We start from the raw sequence: 19,037 nt of genomic DNA on the forward strand, positions 1-19,037 counted from the left end.
AGAGGATTACTCCATAACTGAAATGGTCTCACATGCCAAACATCACCACTACTCATGTGGTTGAAGCTTTCAGAACCAAAGCTGTTCCACAACCTTTTTCTTCTTCTCTGAGGTCTATGTGCCACGCTTTCTTGTCTTCTGCCTCGCACAGCTGGTGGTAGCAAATTAGCGTCCCTGCCAATGGGATGATGTGATACTTTAAATCCTTCGAGTGAAAAGATGGGAAGACAAGGCTGTTCCTTGAGCTAGTCAAAGAATCCAGTAGGAATAAAAGTCTTCGTGAAAAGAGGGAAAATAATGAAATTTATGTTAGTCAATTAGTTAATTCGTATTGCACTACACTATTATTTATTATTAGCATTCCATTTTATTCTAATATTATGTGTCACCATGTATTAAAATTTTTGCTTTAACATTTCCCAACAGCTTGTATAGACTTCTGTTCCACACATTTGTCCAGACTTCGTCAGTGCAGCGGGGCACGGAGCAAGCTGTTGCTCTGTTCTGTTTGAGTAGTAACTGTACTCAGTTGTGGAGTACTGGGTGAGTGACTCTGCAGAGTGGATTGCATGAAGTGTCAACAATGCAGCTTTGTTCTTTAATAAAGTATCAGTTTCCAAGAGTTTTCAGACTTCATTTCTTCGTTTTTTAGTAAATCAATTAACACTAGAATCACTTGCTATACAATTTGTGTGCGTAGTGTGTGTATGTTGCTAAAAAACAATGTGACTGATAAAGAAATGGCAAACCATATAATACATAGGGTTTTTTTATTTTCACACTGATCTCGATTATTACATGTATTAATATAAAACTGGAATGTGAAGCAGGGCTGGACATCGGTGTAAGTTCATACCTAGAAAACAAAAAAAAAGCATCTGTATATATTTTGGAATTTTGTGAACTTAATAAAACAGCACAAGCACTGGCCAAGTTTTTGAAGCCTGTAAGTATGAATGTCTTTGGCAATTATCATTGTTATGGTAATTACAATTACATGTTATTAAGTAATCACGTGCAAATAAAAGACAAGAGCATAAAAGACTTCCTTAAATTATAAAAAATGAGGCTATTTTTAGTATACAGGATTATTTGCCAATATTTGCAAATGTTCCTTACTTAACATTTGTTGATTGTTGTTTTTTTTTTTTTAAATTCTATGAATTTAAATTACTACTTTGAGAAACGTCATTCAGAATCTTTTTATCATTTTCTTATATCTCCTAAAAATATTGCTGTTCCTGGTAACTTTTCCTAATGAGAGATAAGAACAGAACAAAATGTCAATAAAGGTTCTAGGAACTCTACAGCAGTCCTGAATTTGAGGAAGCATCCCTGCTTTGATGATGAGTTACTCTGATTTACCTAAGGAAGGAATAATCTTCCAATTTGCATCCCATGCATGGCAGCATGGCTTGAACCTTTTTAGTACAGTGAATTTATTCAGTGTTGTCAAATGTATTTATGGTGTTTTGTTGGTGGGTTGTAATTTTTTTTGCAAGAAACAAGAATTTGTTTCAACGGCTTTTCTTACACGGATAAATAATACAGGTTGGATAAACACATCGTATAGATAATAGTCTTCCTTTGAGAGCTGTAATTGTCTAATAATAGTTTTGGCTTAATGCCTAAAGAACATACTCTGACACTTAAACCAGGTGATCAGAATGCCTGCATTCCTGAGATACAGCATACTGGCTGTAGCTCAAACCAGCCAGCACCCGATTTCATTGTAAACCTATTATAGTCTTATGTTAGTGTGAAATGTGGAGACGTTATGTTATAGTTCACTGTAATTGTGATCCCTCACAGGAAAAAGTTGAAGCTAGATATAAGTTACAGGATGCATGGCCTTGTGCTTGTTGTTAGACTTTTAATTTGTAAGTCCCTCAGCAGAATGTGGACTTTATAGAATTATTTTATTTATTGGGGCCAATATAGTATAAAATCCTGAGATCTAAAATACAATAGGAACTTCAGTAAAACATTTTTATGAGAGTTGTGATATAATCTTTCAAAAAGCAGTCTACTACGTGAAAACTGCATCATAAAATAGTAATTTATTAACATAATAACAAAAAAGCTGGAGAAATGTTAATCCATTCTGGAGTTTGTGTACCCAACGTCTGAAAAGTATGAATTGTGAAGAAATTGTGGGAATAAGTCAGTATTTCCTTCTGCAAAGACTGGTAATTCTGGACCTCAAAAAGAATTGCATAAATTGTTATGCCACTGCCTCTATGCCACTGTTATGCACTGCCTTTTTAAGATTGTAGTATATTTATGGAGATACGCTATTAGGAAAAGAATTCTGGTCCATAGAAGAGACATTCTGCCAAGGAGAGAATTCAGCATCCTGTCAGTGGATGTTTTTGTGAAACAGGTTTTTATTAGGTTGCATGATTTTCCTTCTGTCTAAGGTGGCCAGAGTCATGGGTTTTTTACATATTGCTAACACATTTCTATAGACATAATAAACATAGATCATCAAAAGACCAAATTTTATGCTTGTTAGGACTGTTTAGTTACATTATAGAATTGAAAAACATATTCTTTGTGCTATTTATATTTTTTCCTTTCTATTTTTAGGATGCAAAGTTTGTAGAAGAGCGACGCAAGCAGCTACAAAATTACCTAAGAAACGTAATGAACAAAATTATTCAAACTGTGCCAGAATTCACAGCCAATCCCAAAAAAGAGACTCTTATTCAGCTGATGCCCTTTTTTGTGTAAGTATCTGTCAAATAGTCAAGGAAATATTAAGTTTTTTTATCACAATTTAATTTAAAATATAATGCCAGCATCTCCAAAATCTTTGAAACAGTGTTTTTTTAAAATAGAAGGCTCCTGTTCAAATTATAAGTGCTTTTGTTATATTTAAAGGAATATATGACATATGTAGTAATTTTTGTTTATTTAAATGGTGAGTTTGAACAAAAATCACTGTGTAAACCTTTCAAAAATATCTAAGTGACCTTAAAATCTTCATCCATATGTACTCTTCAAACATTAGCTGTTTTCAATTTCTTTAATTTGGCCTTTTTCAGTTTTGTTTTGCTTTTGTTTGTGTGGGGTTTGTATTTTTGTTTTTAAATTTATTTTGGGGGTTGGAGGTGGAGCACTATTATGGTACTTACTAACCAAATTATGAAGTTGAGCTGTTGAACTCTTTCTAGCTACATTTTGCAATCTGCTGACGCATGTTCTGATCTCGTTAATGTCAACGTTGAATATGTCCAGAAATAGTTTAACACAGTCATCTGTTAAGAATCTCAAAACAAACCCTTTGATATACAATCATACAAGGGATATCATCTGTTAAAATCTTTCCATTTTGCTGTAAGCATCGTTCTTTACAGTATTTGTAAATGATATCTAGAACTGTTTAAGAAATAATATTAATGAAAATTTGTTTTTTAAAGTGGTGTTAACTTATTTCTTTCACTAATAATTTCTCAGTATAATGGTTTTTCAGTACTACATCTGTACAAATTATGTATAGATTGAACACACGTTCACAGTAAGCCATCAAATTAAATTTGCTGTCCACAAGCCTCTGCACAGGGATTGCGCATCTGTGCCTGTGAATCCATGGATGGATCAATTTGCAGAATCAAGACCAATTTAAAATTCATATGTTTCAGTAGAAGCGTGCATACTTAGCTGTACTATTTGCATGGTCTTCTGTAGGGTTTCAGATTTCCAAGTTGAAACTTTATTTCAAGAAAGCTGTATTTATTAGAAAATGTAATAGATAAATGGAAGAATGCCAAGATGTATTTTGTGGCATTCATGATTTTTCAATTTATCCTGGATTTGAAAAAGCAAAAATCAATTTGATGAGACATCTTGATAATGATGTTATAAATGGCAAAATGATGTTTGTAGGGACAAACATCTTGAGAGACATACCTTTTTCGCTCTAAGAACCTATTTTGTAGAATTTGACTAAGGGCTGTAAAGATTGAAAAGGTTTCAAGTACTTCAAGTTGAGGGGCCCATACGTGGCTTTTTGTTAAGTGATTTTAAAGTAGTTGTCCTTCATGTTGTACTTCATTTTGTTTTTTTAAAGAAGAGAGGGGCAAATAAAAAATACATTTGCAATTGAATTTTCAACTCAAATAATTTTTGCTCTTCCTGTCCCATTAAGTTTTATTTTAAGATGGTTAAGTATAGCTGTGTGAAGTAGTGGACCGATAATTTCTTGACAACTTCATTTCATAACTTGCTGCTTTAAATGTAGAGCAGGAAAATAAATTCCGAACAGTATGCTATTTAAGATCCCAACTTTTCATTGGCTTGTTATAATTGATTATCCTGAGTTCCACACAGGCAACAGGTAATGCAGAATGACATCTGTAAGTCAAGGCTAGATAGTTCTTCTTCCTCAACCAGTTTGCTTATGAAAGAAATTAAATTTCAAGCTTTGTGGGGTATAAGATATTTTAGTAAATGATGATTATGATTTCAGGTGTACATTGACTTGCTGTAGTAATTATCATGACCTCAACAGTGCAAGCGGTCATAAAGATAGCAACATGACTAATAATAAAATACAACAAAAGTGGAAAACAGTTTCAACCAGAAGCTATTAGATTAGGAAATACTGTGGATATTCCAGTTAGAAATATTAATTTGAAGCTTTGGCCTTAATTGATGGAAAAGATATTCTAGTAGCGGTTCATTACTTGAACTGTGATGCATTATTTACATGCTTTAACCAAAATTGTTTCGGTTTTAGTTTTTTATTTAATTTCAATTATTAGAATTTCACATATTTTTTTTTAAAAATCTATCAGTAATTGTACAATTCAACAGTGACCATACTGCGAGATTATAACTATGAGATTATACAATGATACTACTTTTCAGGTGTTTTTTTATATTAATACACTGTTGTTACAGAAATATTTTATTACAGTATCTTTTATTCTACTTTGAGAAATGACATTTCAAGAATGGTTTATTTATAATCTCTTAGCCACTTATGTTAAAAACAGGAAGAGAAATAAAATTTCCCCTTATTCCTCAGCCCTAAACAATTAACTTGCTTTCTGATAGTTAATGTCATCTCTTTTATAAATGTGTAAATAGAATTTAGATCTCGTGTTTTTGTTTATTAAAAAAAGTGCCAGGTATGAGGACCTGCACAGGAAAAGATTCAAAATCACAACACCACATAATGGGTTCTACCGATGATGCACAAATCAGAATAAACACCATTTCCCTGTTCTGCTGATGTAAAAAAAAAAAAAACAAACAAAAAAACCCAAACCAAACAGAAACTCCCAACCCTATTTCTTTTAATAAATGTAATGAGCTGAATGAGATAGATACAATTAATTTCACAGAAAGAGCAAAGTTTTATTGAGAAGGCAGCATATTTAAGTAACCTGTTTTCTCAATATGTGTACAATTTAGTATGTGAAACATTGTGATCCAAAATGAAGCAGTTATCTCTAAGGAAAGAATTTGTTCAAGGAGATTTGCTCAAGGAAATTTGCCAACACCATTTGTCAACAATTTGTAAACACCAATATGATGCACTGCATTGATGCTAACCTTTTCTGAGTATAGCGATAGGTTGCATAAAGACCATGTTTATTTTTAGAGGGTTTTTTTGCATTTGGCAATTTCACTATTCTCAACACATCAGATGAAGCAATGGACTATAGTGGATTCAAGATTATTCTTTGATATCTGGACATTATGGCAAAAAGGTTCTGTTCATATATGTATCTGTGAATTATTTCCTTGGAACTTTTTCTCAAATAATAGATGTATCAGCATTCTCTAGCTAAGAGAGTAGATAGTTCTCCATGAGAGTGTCAGTGGGGTTCTGGAAAAGCTTAGCTGTTGAGCAAAATAACTATATACCTCATCTACAGCAGACAAAGTGGATTTTTAATGCATTTGTCTACTGAGATATCAGACTCTTCCTCTGCAGCTAGAGCAGTAGTATTAGATTAATATAAAGATCTTTCAGACAATGATAGGAGTGCATTTTAGAAAGTATCATCATTCTAGGCTATCATTTGAATTCTCAATGTCCTTTATTTTCTGAGAGTCATGACCTGGCACTGTTGATGAGTAAGAGAAAGATTCTAAAAGAAAATGCATTTCTGTTCCACTTCATATTGCCAACATCCCCAGTATTGTCCTTCCTTAATGTATTTTGAGCTTCATCAACAGGAGGTCTTGAACATGCTGTATTCTGTGAAATGTTTATTATGTTATTGAGTTGTAACCTTTGTACCGTACCTGCAATTCTTCTACTCTGTTAGGTTTAATAATATTTTGGTCTAATAATATTTTAATATAAACCATATAATAGTTCTGATACAGGATAAACCATATAATAGTTCTGATATATTTAATTTGTGCTTTACAGCACAAATGTGTGTATAGTTGCTGATTACATCTTTATTAATGAAAGAGTTACCAGTTACAAAACATTGAGATATTAGTCATAGGACTGTGCTGTAGAGAGTAGTGATACCTCAGTCTAGGAGAAAAAATTATAGTCTTAAGATGGATAAAAAGTCTCTAGGGCATTAGATCTGTCTATTAGGAAGCAATGAAATATAAAATAAAAAAAAATCTGGTCTTAAAGAGTTTCTTCTCACTGCAAAATTAAATGACCACACTTCAGTGTGAAAATGGAGAATGCCATAAAGATTATGTCTGATTAGGCATCCTGCAGATAGAAATTACAGGGTCAGTTTTATTTAATCACTTTTAAGATCTGATTTAGGTCCTAGAATATGATTATGGTGAATAGAAAATAAGATTAATGTCTCTAAGACTGAATCCACTGATTATTAAATGCTGGAAGGAATGTTGCCTAAAATTTTTGTTGTGACATTGTTCCTTTGGGGATTTCTCCCTTCCAAGTGCAGTGATTTCATACAATCAGGCACAGATCTGATGAGGCAAAATATTTTAATTGATCTGTATCAAATAGCCTGCCACTGTTATAAAGAAAGAAATTAATTTTATTTTTAAACTCAGATACAATTAACAGTTTGCAGTAAAATATTGTGAATCAGTTTGCTAGCATTTCTCTTCATTATTGTATCAAATGCTAGTGGTTAATCATAGAAATGTAATTTGGTTTGATTCCTTATGCTGTGAACTGTCATTAATGTATTCTTTTTGTTGTCAATCTCTCATTTGTAATCTCGGTTTGTATATTTTTCAATTTTAATGCTGTATTAGCTCAGTCACAGGTTTGGTCAAAGCTTCCCTTATAGTCCACTTTTCACGTCTTAATGTAAAAAAGAGATTCTGGCTCTGCTAATTTGTCTGTTACACGCTGAATAACAAATTCTTTGTAATAATAAAATTGACATCACAAGTTAAATTTTCCAGTCCATTCAGAGCAAAACCTAAATCAAGAATTGGCATTGCTGAATTAGATTGCTACATCTGCTAGCTGGTGAAGGCCTGTCTGTTAATACTTAAATTAACATTTATTTGCACTCATGATTGGTACATTACAGATAAATAAAACTTGTTATAACAAGTACACTTGTGTTTTAATCACATTTTTATCAATCTATCCAAAATATCACACATGTTAGCTCTTTGTAAATACATATATAAGAACAGGAGGGATCTTTGGCAACAAGTATCTCAGTTCTTTGGACCATATAATTGAGTCTTCAACATAAACCATCATAATAGGTTATATAATTTCAAGTATATAAAAAGCTAAAAAACTGTAAAAAGTTGTGAAAAGACACAGTATAATGTTGTGATGTTCCATTTTTCTATCTCTGTGGTTTCTGTATCAAATGTCCTCATTTTTTAGAAGCTCAAGATTTTCTTCCCATCATCCTCATAATGGGCACAAACTGAAATATAAGAAAAATAAGAAAAATCTTTTTTTGCTGTAAGGGCGATGGAACACTCTAACAGGTTGCCCAGAGGTTTTTGACATTCCATCCTTGGAGATATTGAAGACCTGACAGGACACAGTCCTGGGCAACCATGTGCAGGGGGATTGGCTAGGCGATCTTCAGAGGTGCCTTCCAATCTCAAATAGTCTATAGATCTATGATCCCCAAAACCTCAACCTGTAATTTTAACTTGAGTTACCCCACACAAAGAAGTGTTAGCTAAATATGCAGCTGGTCAAACAGATGTTATATGTGAACAAAAAAATCCTAAACAGTGTGAAACTACTAAAACATGTACTCCGCTTTGTAGCTATGCAATGCTATTCAAATAAGAATACTGCCACTTTATTGACTCTTTTGCTTTGGCAACACAAACATTTGGATTAAAATATATGCAAGAATGGTATAAACAGAACTTTGTGACTGTTTTCACAGATTACTGCACTCAGATTACTGAGTATTTTTTTTAATCTTGTTTTCTAGGCCACAGCTACATGTTACAACAGTTTCTAGATAACTTAATTATATGTTCTGCTGAGCTGCAGAGCTGGACATTTGTTCTCTTGTGGTAGTTGCTCAAACATACACTTTAAAGAAAGCAGAGAATCTGCTCAGTAAATCATCAGAAAAAAGGCTAGAGCAGATTCTGAGAAACTGTTGTCTGCAGGATGTGTTTGAACACCAGAGGAGTCATCAGTTCTCCATGATGATAAGAGGATTGTAATGTTCAAAAAATATGTTGTCTTCATTTCACTGGATGACATTACTGGCAACGTATTTGATAGCAAAAGTTGTGTTTTTCAGGTGTTTTGTGTCAGTTGTCTTTGAGTCACCAAGTAAAATTGCAGTAAAAAATTCACTGTTTCTACCTCTCTCTCTCTCTCTCTCTTTTTGTAAATGCTTCCTCCCTCCTGGGAGGTAAAGTTATAAGAAGCCTGGTAGAGAGATGCAGGTACCAACTGACAGGCAAATCTCAGTAACAACCAATCAGCCACTCAAAAAAAAATGTTGCACTGGAAATATTCCTTTAAGATTTATTTAGCACTAAACAGTATGTAAAGCCAAGTATCTGGTTTTGGTCTTGCAGACCACAAAGTTAAATAATGTGGAAGAATAGGTGTTTGTTCTTAGTGGGTTGAAGAATTTTGGTTTGGTTTGGATTTTGGGGTTTTTCTTTTCACCTCTATTTCAGTTGCAATTGTCAGTGTGTCACTGAGAACATTTAAATGTGTATATTAAAGGTATGAGAGGTAAAAAGAATGTTAACTTCTATAGAATACCATTGCTAGTATTAAAATGTTGCTTTCAAGCATAAATGAAATAAATCTTTTAAGAAAATTACTGTGAGGTTCCTATGGATGTTGTCTCTCTGAATTAATTTTAAAGAAATTGAAAATTGACCCTTTCAAAGTTACTTTCAAAATATTTTAGAGGGATAAAAACATTTGCTCAGACTTAGACTAGTTTGCAGTTAACTTTATCAGTTGTATTTCATTCAATAGCTTCATCTCTCAACAAGGGACAGTTTACTATACAGCAGATATGGGCACTGTTTTAGTATAAAAAATGAACTAAAACCTTTTCACAGAAACATTTGTGGAATATTATTTTAAATAAGATTTTTGAATACATAGCCATTAATATATTCACAAAGAAAGGTAGAGGAGAAAAACATTTTAAAACAGTGCTTTTACTAAGTGTTCTTGGCCAGTGAGAGTATTGAGATGAGGTTTTTGTGAACTAATCAAAATTCTAAAGGAATTGTAGGTTTATAAATTTCTGCATTTGCAGGACTTTAAATCTCAATCTCAAATAAGGTGAAAAATGTTTTTGTAATCTTATTCTGCTCATGTCCTTTTCTAATGTTCTCTGCCTCATTTTATGATTTGTAAGAAATCTGCTTTATAGGTACAGAGAGTTTTCTAAAATATTCTAATAATTTCGTCCCTTTAGGACTTGCTTAGCTGGACTGATAGTACTGTATTTATAGCAGCAGTATAGCTATTATTTAACTAGTCTTTCTGGATGAAAAGCTACAGAAGATGATTCTATGAAAAAGCAAAATAATTCTAAAGTATGTTTCTCTAGCATATAAACGAAATAGCAGTAATGATAATTAATACAGAATTTATGCGTTGAATTGGGAATTCCTCCTCTTATTTGAATTCTGTACTATCTATATATAACATAAATAAGCAAAAGCCTACACGCATACATACATATATACATCTATATCAACCCAGCAGTGAATGTTTTTGTTTTATAATTTTATTCTGCAGAAGAAGTTAGCTTGGAATATTTTCAGGTATTGATATAACTATTTATACATGAGTGCTGAATAATCATTGAGATTACTCCTTTGACATCCATGTAGTTAGGGTATGGTTATATATTTAGTTAGTTAGGCATTGCATCAGCTACATATGTGTTTTGGGAAACACTAGTAACAAGGTTTTTATACTGAATTTTTGTTTTGCACATTCTATAACACGTTGGGTCTGCAGTTGCAGCGTAGAAGTTCTTGGGCCAGTTGGAAATGAGACAGCAAAATTGTCCTGTCCATGCAGTTTGCAGTGTATGTGGTGCCAGTATGCTGCTGTTAGTGCATTATCAGATAAACAATAACATTAAAAGCAAACAAACAAGCAATCCCAGAAATACTGCAAAACAATGTCATTGTGAAGTAAGGAAGTCTAAAATGCAATTTTCAATAGATTAATTTCTCAAAAAATGAGTTGGTGATGGCATGACACTTCTTAAAGCTATTAGTGTACATATCTGTGCCTTCTCATAGAATAAATTACAGTATTCAGCTAATGCATCCTAAAGTATTGTGGCTAGTGGCCAGATTTTTACCTGATTGCATACTTTGAAGTGGCAGCTTGTGTTATCAACTTGGCACTGAATGACTTCAGTATCTAACAGATCACAGTTATGTTCTGAAACAGTAAGCAAGCACTCTGAAAAAGAGGAATATCATTTACATGAACAACCTGGGAATGGCATTTGCTTAAATATGTGACTTTTAATTAGTAAAGCACCTCCTAATGCCTGAAACATGCTAATGAAACTAATTTATTGCTGTGCTAATTGGTTGATCTACTTATAAAACTATGTAGAGACATTACACAATATTTATCTTTCAATAGAACTGTGTTGCCAAGCATTGATGATTGTTGAAGTAAAAATATCTTAGATATCTAAAATTTGATTAGCATGTTCAGATAATGCAGGAAGTTCCATTGCAAAAACGTACTATTCTTCTGTGGAATTTTTGCTGATGATAGAATTAAAATATTTGGAGTGGATTGTTCTTAACAAACATGTAGTTGTCTCACTGTTATTCTTGGTTACTGTGTTCTTCACTTTGTAACTGACAGTTTTGTTTTTAGTCTCTCATAACCTATGAGGTTTGACATCAGACTTAAAAAAAGCATCATGCCTGTTTTGATCTAACTGAAATGTGAAGAAGTAGGGCAAAAATTGTTTGGTCAAAGTATATAAGAATACATACTTTCATGTCTTTTCCTTCTGCAAGAATTGTATTATGATGTTACATTGTCTTTTATTTTGTGTTTTGGCACACATCGACATTGAAGACGTGTATTACATGGCATTCTACAAATGTATTAAATTTTCCTTTCCCTGCTCTGAGTAGTTGAGAGGGTTTATGAATGTTAGAGGAAAATGAGGAAGGAAAAAAATATATCAGGAGGAGTAGAAGCAGTGATAAAGAGGGCAAGAATAAGCAGGGAGAGAGACACACAGGGTGCTGAATGTTAAAAGGAAGATGGGTTGAATGTAGTAAGGAAGTGCGGAGAAATACGGATACTTGAGGCTTACTAGAAGCATTTGGCTTTATAAAGCTGGTTTTATCTAAACAAATGAAGATGATGTTACAGCTGCAGTTTTTGATTTTACAAGTGATCTATCTGGGATTTGACAGGCTATCTGTGAAATAATTAAAACTTTGATCCTGGCTTTAAAGTATAGGACACTAAAAACTTGAATAGTCATTGGAAAAGTGTGTCAAGTCTGTCAGATAGCATTTGTTGCAACTCTGCTGCTCCTTTCCATGTGGTAAAGAGGTGTCCTGCATCGTCCTATTTTGTTCAGACCTAAGGTTTGCAGAATTATTTCTTACTTTATTACCAGTGGTTAGTCTTTTTGAATGGTCTGAATAAATGCTGAAATCTGTAAATTGAGCTAGGAAAAGACAATTATCTGTGGAAGATGTTTGCCTCCATAATGCAAACTACAGCTTAGTTTTATACTATTGTGTGTGAAAGACATCGCAGGAGAGTTGAGGAAGCTCTCTTTAACTTGAATACATAATTGACCAAATCTTAGTTTATCTTTGAGGATTTTTCCAGCATACTTATTTATGTCAGTTAAGAGTGTGTGTATGGAAAAACACTCCCTTGAAATACTTGTAGAAGATGCCACCTATGCTGGGAAGAATATTGTATCTGTACTAGCAAGAAATCTTATTTGCTGTTCTCTCTTTTGATCCCAAGGGGTAGTCTGCAGTACAGAGATGCCATTAAAAGTATTGTAGAGAGAAAAGCTCCTCAACCTGATTTGTGATCAGAGCAATGATATATCCAAGTTTGTGTTCATGTTCCCTGTGTTCCTCTCCTCCTCTGCCCTGCCTATAGTGTGGTATTCTCCATTTCATGTTTGACAGAATTGACATCTTCCCCATCAATGTTTTTTCAATGTACGATTTTCTTTTGATAACCATTCTGAGTTAATATATACACATTCCAGCCAAAGAGTTTTCAGTCCATGATGTCCTAATTGCAGGATAGTTATCAGGGCAATACTATTAGCAGCATTCACAGTCTTCAGAGAGTTGCTGTAGATGCAGATATATTCCAGATACCCATCAGCACTCAAGATACCTGGTGACTTCAACTCGATTCTGCTGTTAGTAGTTTTACAGAAGTTAGTGGTCAAGTAACTACTCACTAGAGCTTCAATGACAATTCTTAATCAGGAAGAATATTATGCATACTTCCTAACTTTATATGCCTCCCGTAAATCATTATCGAGATCTGCTTTACATACTAATATTGTAATCCTTTACGTTTCAGATCAAAATTTGAGCAAGGTGAAAATTTGGAGTCAGAATATATGTTTTGCTATTTTTAAAACTATTTTTGTAGTTGTAAATCTTTTTCTCTGTTGTTAAAGTAAAAAGGACTAGAAACTCTGTTTGGTTTTCTTAGTTCTTTATTCTTCTTAGCTGCATTTCCATAGGTTGTATTTCTTTTTTCCAGCAGTCAGTCTTAAGAGAAATTTGCCAGCAGTGCCCATTGTAAATAGGTTTTATTCAGGTGAAAGAATCTGTTTATGTGCACGTGTCTGACTCCTGCCTGCCTGTTTTCTTGCTCTTGCTCATGCTTTCTTGCTCTCACTTGCATTTTCTCAGTCTTTCACTTTTAAGGCAGTACTGAGCCAGAAGTGTTTCAGTATAAGTACAACTGAAAACATGTTCTCCTGCAGATTATGGGTGATAGCGGAAGTATTACAGAAACACATCTTTCGCAGCTGAGTGATTTAAGATCCTTAAAGAATCTGTAAAAGCGTGACTTAACAGAATTCAATGGCAAGGTTCACTCTATTACTTACTACATGGGAGAAACATACAAAGGAAGAATGAGTCAGAATTGATTTAGGATGATTTGCACAGAGATCGGAGATGCAAAAAGGTAAGAGAGACCCTCCCGTTGAGTCACAAAGTTCAGAATGGACCCCCTTGCTTTCTAAACTCTTGGTGGAGCTTAGGTGCGGCTAGATGCAAACTTAGTCTCAGACCTGGTCAACGATTTATGGCAAAGAGATTGAAAGCGTAAGGAAAACCTCCCATTGAGTCACAAGGTTCAGAATGGATCCCCTTGCTTTCTAAACTCCTTCTCAGAGAGGAGTCTAGGTGTGGCTGGATCCAATCTTAGTCCCAGACTTGGTCAAAGGTTTATGGCTAAGGGAATTATATGTGCACAATCAATCCTTTGTATCACTCAGGATTTCAAAGTTTAGCATGCTGCTAATCACTTACGGATCCATCCAGGCATCCGGTGTTAGTTTGCTCCGAAGTTTGAGCCCTCAGTTTCCTGAAACAGACTCTCTGGCATTGAGTCGTATAAAAATAAATAATTTAATAGGGTGGTACAGCAGCAAGGTCAGCTCGAGTGGGGTGCCTCCAGGGAGGTACCGACGGAAGGAAGGGGCGAAGGAGAAGAAGAGGAAGGAAGGACCAGAAAAAAGAAGTCCCTGGGCAATTACACCCTTACAGACTATTCACCCACCCCTCTCGCACTCTTCACACTCTCTTCACACATCTTCCACACGCCCTTTGGTCCAATAGTGATTCTGGTCTGACACCTTCTGACTCCTTATTGGATTCCTTCACTGTCTCCAGACAGGCTATCATCTCCTCGAGTTGCAGGGGCTGTTGAAGGTTGTAGCCTTGAAGCCTCCTTATCTCCTGATTTACGCTGGCTCTGGAGGCCCCTGTTTTGACTAAGTAGGTACACTTTCAGTAAATCTAAGTGAAAGTTTACAGCTTGTGGCCTAAGGCTTCAGCAAATCTAGCTACTCGTACCAAGTAAGTAAAGCTAAGCAAACAGCATACTAAATCACACAACTTTATAACTCTAAGTGATTCATTCTATTTAAAACTTATTTAAGCTAAACAACTAATATCTCTTAATACTGAGACGCATCCCTGCTCAAGGGGAGAGTTGCCTGGCATGCAGTCCAGTTGCCGTCCAGGGAAAACTCAAATTGGGCTCGTCCGATGATCTGTCATTGGTAAAAGATCTCGTTGCTGGAGATCACTGCCATGCGGCCACGCTGCCTAGCAGGGAGAGCTCGAAGGAGGCTCACTCAGGCTGTCATATTTGTGGGATAAAGTGGTTGGCTTGTAGTCAGATAGCATACAGTGGGAGAGGTATGCACAAGACTCCTTGTACCCACAACTTCCACTCTGTCGTTCTGCTCCTTTGTGGGTTTCCTAGAGGAGTTCTTGGCCCAGCTATGGCTCAGGCCTTTACCTCCTTTGGAGCCTGTACCAAACTGCTGCTGGTTTGCTTCAGGGGGCAGTCAAGTGCATCCGACACAACATCCTTCTAAACTCACCCTAATGGAACACCTCAGTGTTGTATTGTTCCGGGACTAAGACACCTCAAAGAAAAGGCATTTGTCATTTGTTTGCCTTGGTGTGATGTTCAATAAAACTGGTATGTCATGCAGCAACTCCATAATACTGAAGGGGTTTATGTATTGTATTTATTGCCTCATTATTGAGTCTTGGCATTAAAAAAAAAACAAAAATCAACTTCACTTTCAAATAGTATGACTCTTACACCGATTACCATCTCAATGAAGACAGTGAGACTTGCTCTGCAAAGTTAATTGCTACTAATTGTTCAACAGGCCTCACAAATAGGTATTTATGAGCATATTTCCATCAAGTAGATTTTTGTCATGCTTCTACGTATTCAAAGTGACCTTTACAGTGCTTATGGGAAGAATAATTTAGTGTATACTGTATGGGAATTGAATACTCTCCAGTCACCATTGGAAGCATTTGAAGGCTTGTGATATTTTATGTTTGCCTCAGAATAAACTCTTGGTTAATGCTGCCTGAGAAAATAAGAATGTTAAAACAGGCAATACTGTTATTTTGTGTCTAAAATTGTTGAAACAAATGAGGGAGAGGATATTATATGGTATTTCTTTTATACATTTGGAAATGTACAAGAAATGTTCTCCATTGCATGGTTTAAAAGAATGGGGCAAAATTTTAAAGCAAGTAGATTGACAGTAACAGTCAAGAAGCACTTTATATGTTGCTGTTTGTAGCTAATCGGTATATATTGGTTTCCTTTACAAAAACACTGCTTATAAAGCTCTGAAACAAATGGAGATTATGTTGAACAAAGCCATGTTCAATGTTACAGCAAACGTCAGTGCTGTAGAAAACGAGCTTTCAACTGTGCTGTGCATTTTCTGATGGATCTATTTCCGTCTGTCTTTTGCAAATAGTAAAAATGGCTCTAAGAGTTAGTGAAAATGCCAGGTTGCCTACCATGAAAATATGAAAACATCAATTTACTTAATATTTTTTCACTTAACACCTTTATAACATGCAGAAGTAGTTTAAGGTCACTTCAAGTCCCTTTTATTACTCTTGATTATGCCTGGTTACCAGTTTGTATAAGGCAATTGTTTTGCATAACCATTTTTCTTAGTCTAGGCAACTTGGTTCGAGATGGGATGCTGGTCAGTTTAACTAAGGAATTGGTGGGATATAGATGCTTTTGAATGTTTTTTTTTGATTGGGCCTCAGGAATTGTATCACCACTTTCTGTGATTTTCCTTCCCAGTTAACAACAGGCTTAGTAATGAAAGATCATTTTGAGAGAAGAGTTGTCATTCGCAGTAGCATTTACTTCTTCCTTTTCATCTTGCTCTTTTACTGCTTGCTAATAAACTCAGCAAGTCTTTAGTAAGAGTCAGATTTTCTAAACTGCAGTTTATGTCCCTAACATGCTTAACTTGTAGCAGTGCAAGAAAAGGTTAAGATTTTTCTCATGAAAGAACACACAGCCAGTTAAAGTTTTGTGTCATTACAGCAGTGAGCCTGTTTCCTTGGTAACAAGCAAGTCACATGCACTCCCTTGTTAAAAAGTGAACTCTCTACATATTCAGGCATTTCTGTACTGCAGCAGGTGTTTCTGAAATTGGTAGCAAAGAGTGGGCTCTAGAGCCAGTAAAGGAGATTCCAATTTTGTGTCTGGGCAGAATAGGGAGAATGCGTTTGTAATTCTCTACTTTTTTGCAGGCAACGTAAAATTAAACCAGAAAAGAGACTTGCAGGAATATAACTTTAATCTGTTTTTCTCTCTTGCAGTTCTCTGCTCTGATTTTAAATTCACATTTCTGTCAATGAGGTAGTAATATAACAAGTTGTAATGCTGAGTACTCAAAAGTACAGGTTAGTTTACATCAATAAAGTCAAATCTTTAATGCATTTCAGAATTAAATCAAAACAGCTGAGATTGTAAATTATCTTGAATAAAAACAAGTTAGTTGGAAGACTGATCCATTTGAGCACCAGTTCTTGATATCCAGCAATGAGTAGTCACAGATAGGAAAAACATTGTGGAATAGGAAAGGATTTGTTTGTGTCTCACTTCTGCAAGTGAATGTGACTTGCAACTCTCCACCGCCTTCCCTGTGTTTGAAAATTCTTGTTTCTGTGGCTTGTATCTTTTTTTTGAGAAAGAGGTTTCTTTCTGCTTCCTGTGGTTGGAAAGTTTAGTCCTTCCTTGAAGGTCAGGTTGGGTTTTTTCCTCAGTTCTAGTGGCAGCAGTGACAAAGGAGCCCTTCTCCTTTGAAGTCCAGTTGTAAAAAAACTCAATTAGCTACCCATTTTCTCTGCTGGGATTTTTACAGCAAACACTAGCCTGGTAACTGAAAATAATGCTACTTAAGACTATAAATTGTAAAATGTAAGATGTGACTACCATCCATTCCCAAATATATCTAACACAGATATGAAGTCAATTTGTAGAGCAAGACAGATATTTAAAATAAATACGGAGATCACTTGTTATTTTAGTAGAAAGAGGTAACTACTAAGTTTTTAGACATACAGCCATTGCACTGAGAGAATATATAAAACCCTTCACAGAGTTCTATAGCTTAGGGTCTAAATATGAATCAACTTGTTTTCTATTGCCCATCAACAAAAACATATCATTCCTATCAGTATACTTACTGCATATTCCCCTAACAGGCAAGTATTTGCTAAGGTGGATTTAGTTAGCTAAATCATAAACTATTTCTAATTATAAACACACACACAAAAAATCCTACTTTTATTTTGTCTGTATCTAATTCATAAACAATAGATCCAATATTCTTTAAAGCTCCGTATACCAGTTTTGAATCTGAAACAAATTTTTGCATCCTAGCTATGAAAAGTGGAATACTAGAAATGCTAATATAATCAAGTGTGCAGTACTTCAAAGTACCGTCCTCATTCTTGATAGCATGAAATCATTTTACTATGGAATAAGGTATCAAACAATCACTTTACCTTTTTCTTCTTTCAGCAATGTTGATAGCCATCTTGAAACTTTTTCTTTGTGATGAGGCATGATTTTCTGAAGTGAATGGAAGAATAAAGTTGTTCTTGTCAGGCTAGCCATATGATAGCTTTACCTGCCATTCAAATACAGAATTAATGTATGTTTCTTGTAAGCATCGTGGTTTTGTACCAATATGCTTGCTTTAACCCTCTTTTTACTATCAGCACTGATTAATATATTTAATTAATGACATATAGGAACAGAATTTAACCCAAGAAGATGTAATTATCATAATATATTAGGGTGCACAGCACAGTGTCTGGGTTCTAGTTTAAATTAATTTAACAACAGTGAATAAAACCAGAAAAGTCCAGATTGCAACAGTAGGCAGTTGTTCACCAGAGTCATTCTTTTAACTGGAGTGACGTGTCCAGTAAGAACTTTCAAGTGAGGTTTTCAGCCTGGAGAAGTATACTAAAAATGCCTTAAACTGGTAGTTTTCACAAAATATATTTTGGAAGGTAGAACAGTAGAATAAAAATGTGTCAAAGACTCAGTAGGATTTCCTCACAAAGTTCGGGCAGTCCAGTGTTGTGCTCTGATTGAGGTCTGGGTGGCTGAAAACCTGAGAGAGTCAACAGGGAGTTGAGGTCTATATTGTAATAAAGAAAATGTGAAATGAGGGCAAACTGAAAGGTGAAGTAGGTGAATTGATTTGAAAGAGATAACGATGTCTAGGTTGTTAGTGCAGGAGAGAATTGGTTTAGATGGAGAGCTGTGAGAATGACTTGACTTCTGGGCAACAGAGGTTTGACTCGGCTACATAGAATCAACTCAGCACAGGAGTTTGTTAAGAGAAGAATTAGGCATAAAGAAGAGAGAAGCAAACAATAGCAGGGAAAGTACTGGGTAATCTGTGTTGTGGCTGTTGACGTGAATTAATAAAGAAAAATTGGGGGAGGTGGGGAATAAGAGAATAAATGAGTAGAGTAAGAGTTGAGGAGCACTATAAAAAGTAACAAGCAAGAGACTA

General features: G+C 34.9%; 1 protein-coding gene across 3 annotated transcripts in view; it reads left to right on the forward strand.

Moving 5' to 3' along the window:
- Nucleotides 1-13,423, forward strand: part of SNX29 (sorting nexin 29) — a 116,989-nt gene extending 103,566 nt beyond the window's left edge. The window contains exons 20-21 of one of the 3 annotated variants that reach the window (XR_005931398.1): nt 427-543; nt 2,590-2,678. Coding sequence is in view for 2 of the 3 variants with exons in the window: in XM_041120107.1 (XP_040976041.1) it covers nt 2,590-2,729; nt 5,130-5,199 (210 nt within the window). In the remaining variant the exon portion in view is untranslated. Of the gene's footprint in view, nt 1-426; nt 544-2,589; nt 2,730-5,129; nt 6,109-8,384 lie in introns of those variants that run through there. The other 2 variants (XM_041120108.1, XM_041120107.1) reach the window with 2 other exon arrangements.
- The last annotated feature ends 5,614 nt before the right edge of the window (nt 13,424-19,037 follow it).

Source organism: Aquila chrysaetos, chromosome 25 (genome assembly GCF_900496995.4).
Source record: "Aquila chrysaetos chrysaetos chromosome 25, bAquChr1.4, whole genome shotgun sequence".
NCBI classification, from domain to species: domain Eukaryota; kingdom Metazoa; phylum Chordata; class Aves; order Accipitriformes; family Accipitridae; genus Aquila; species Aquila chrysaetos.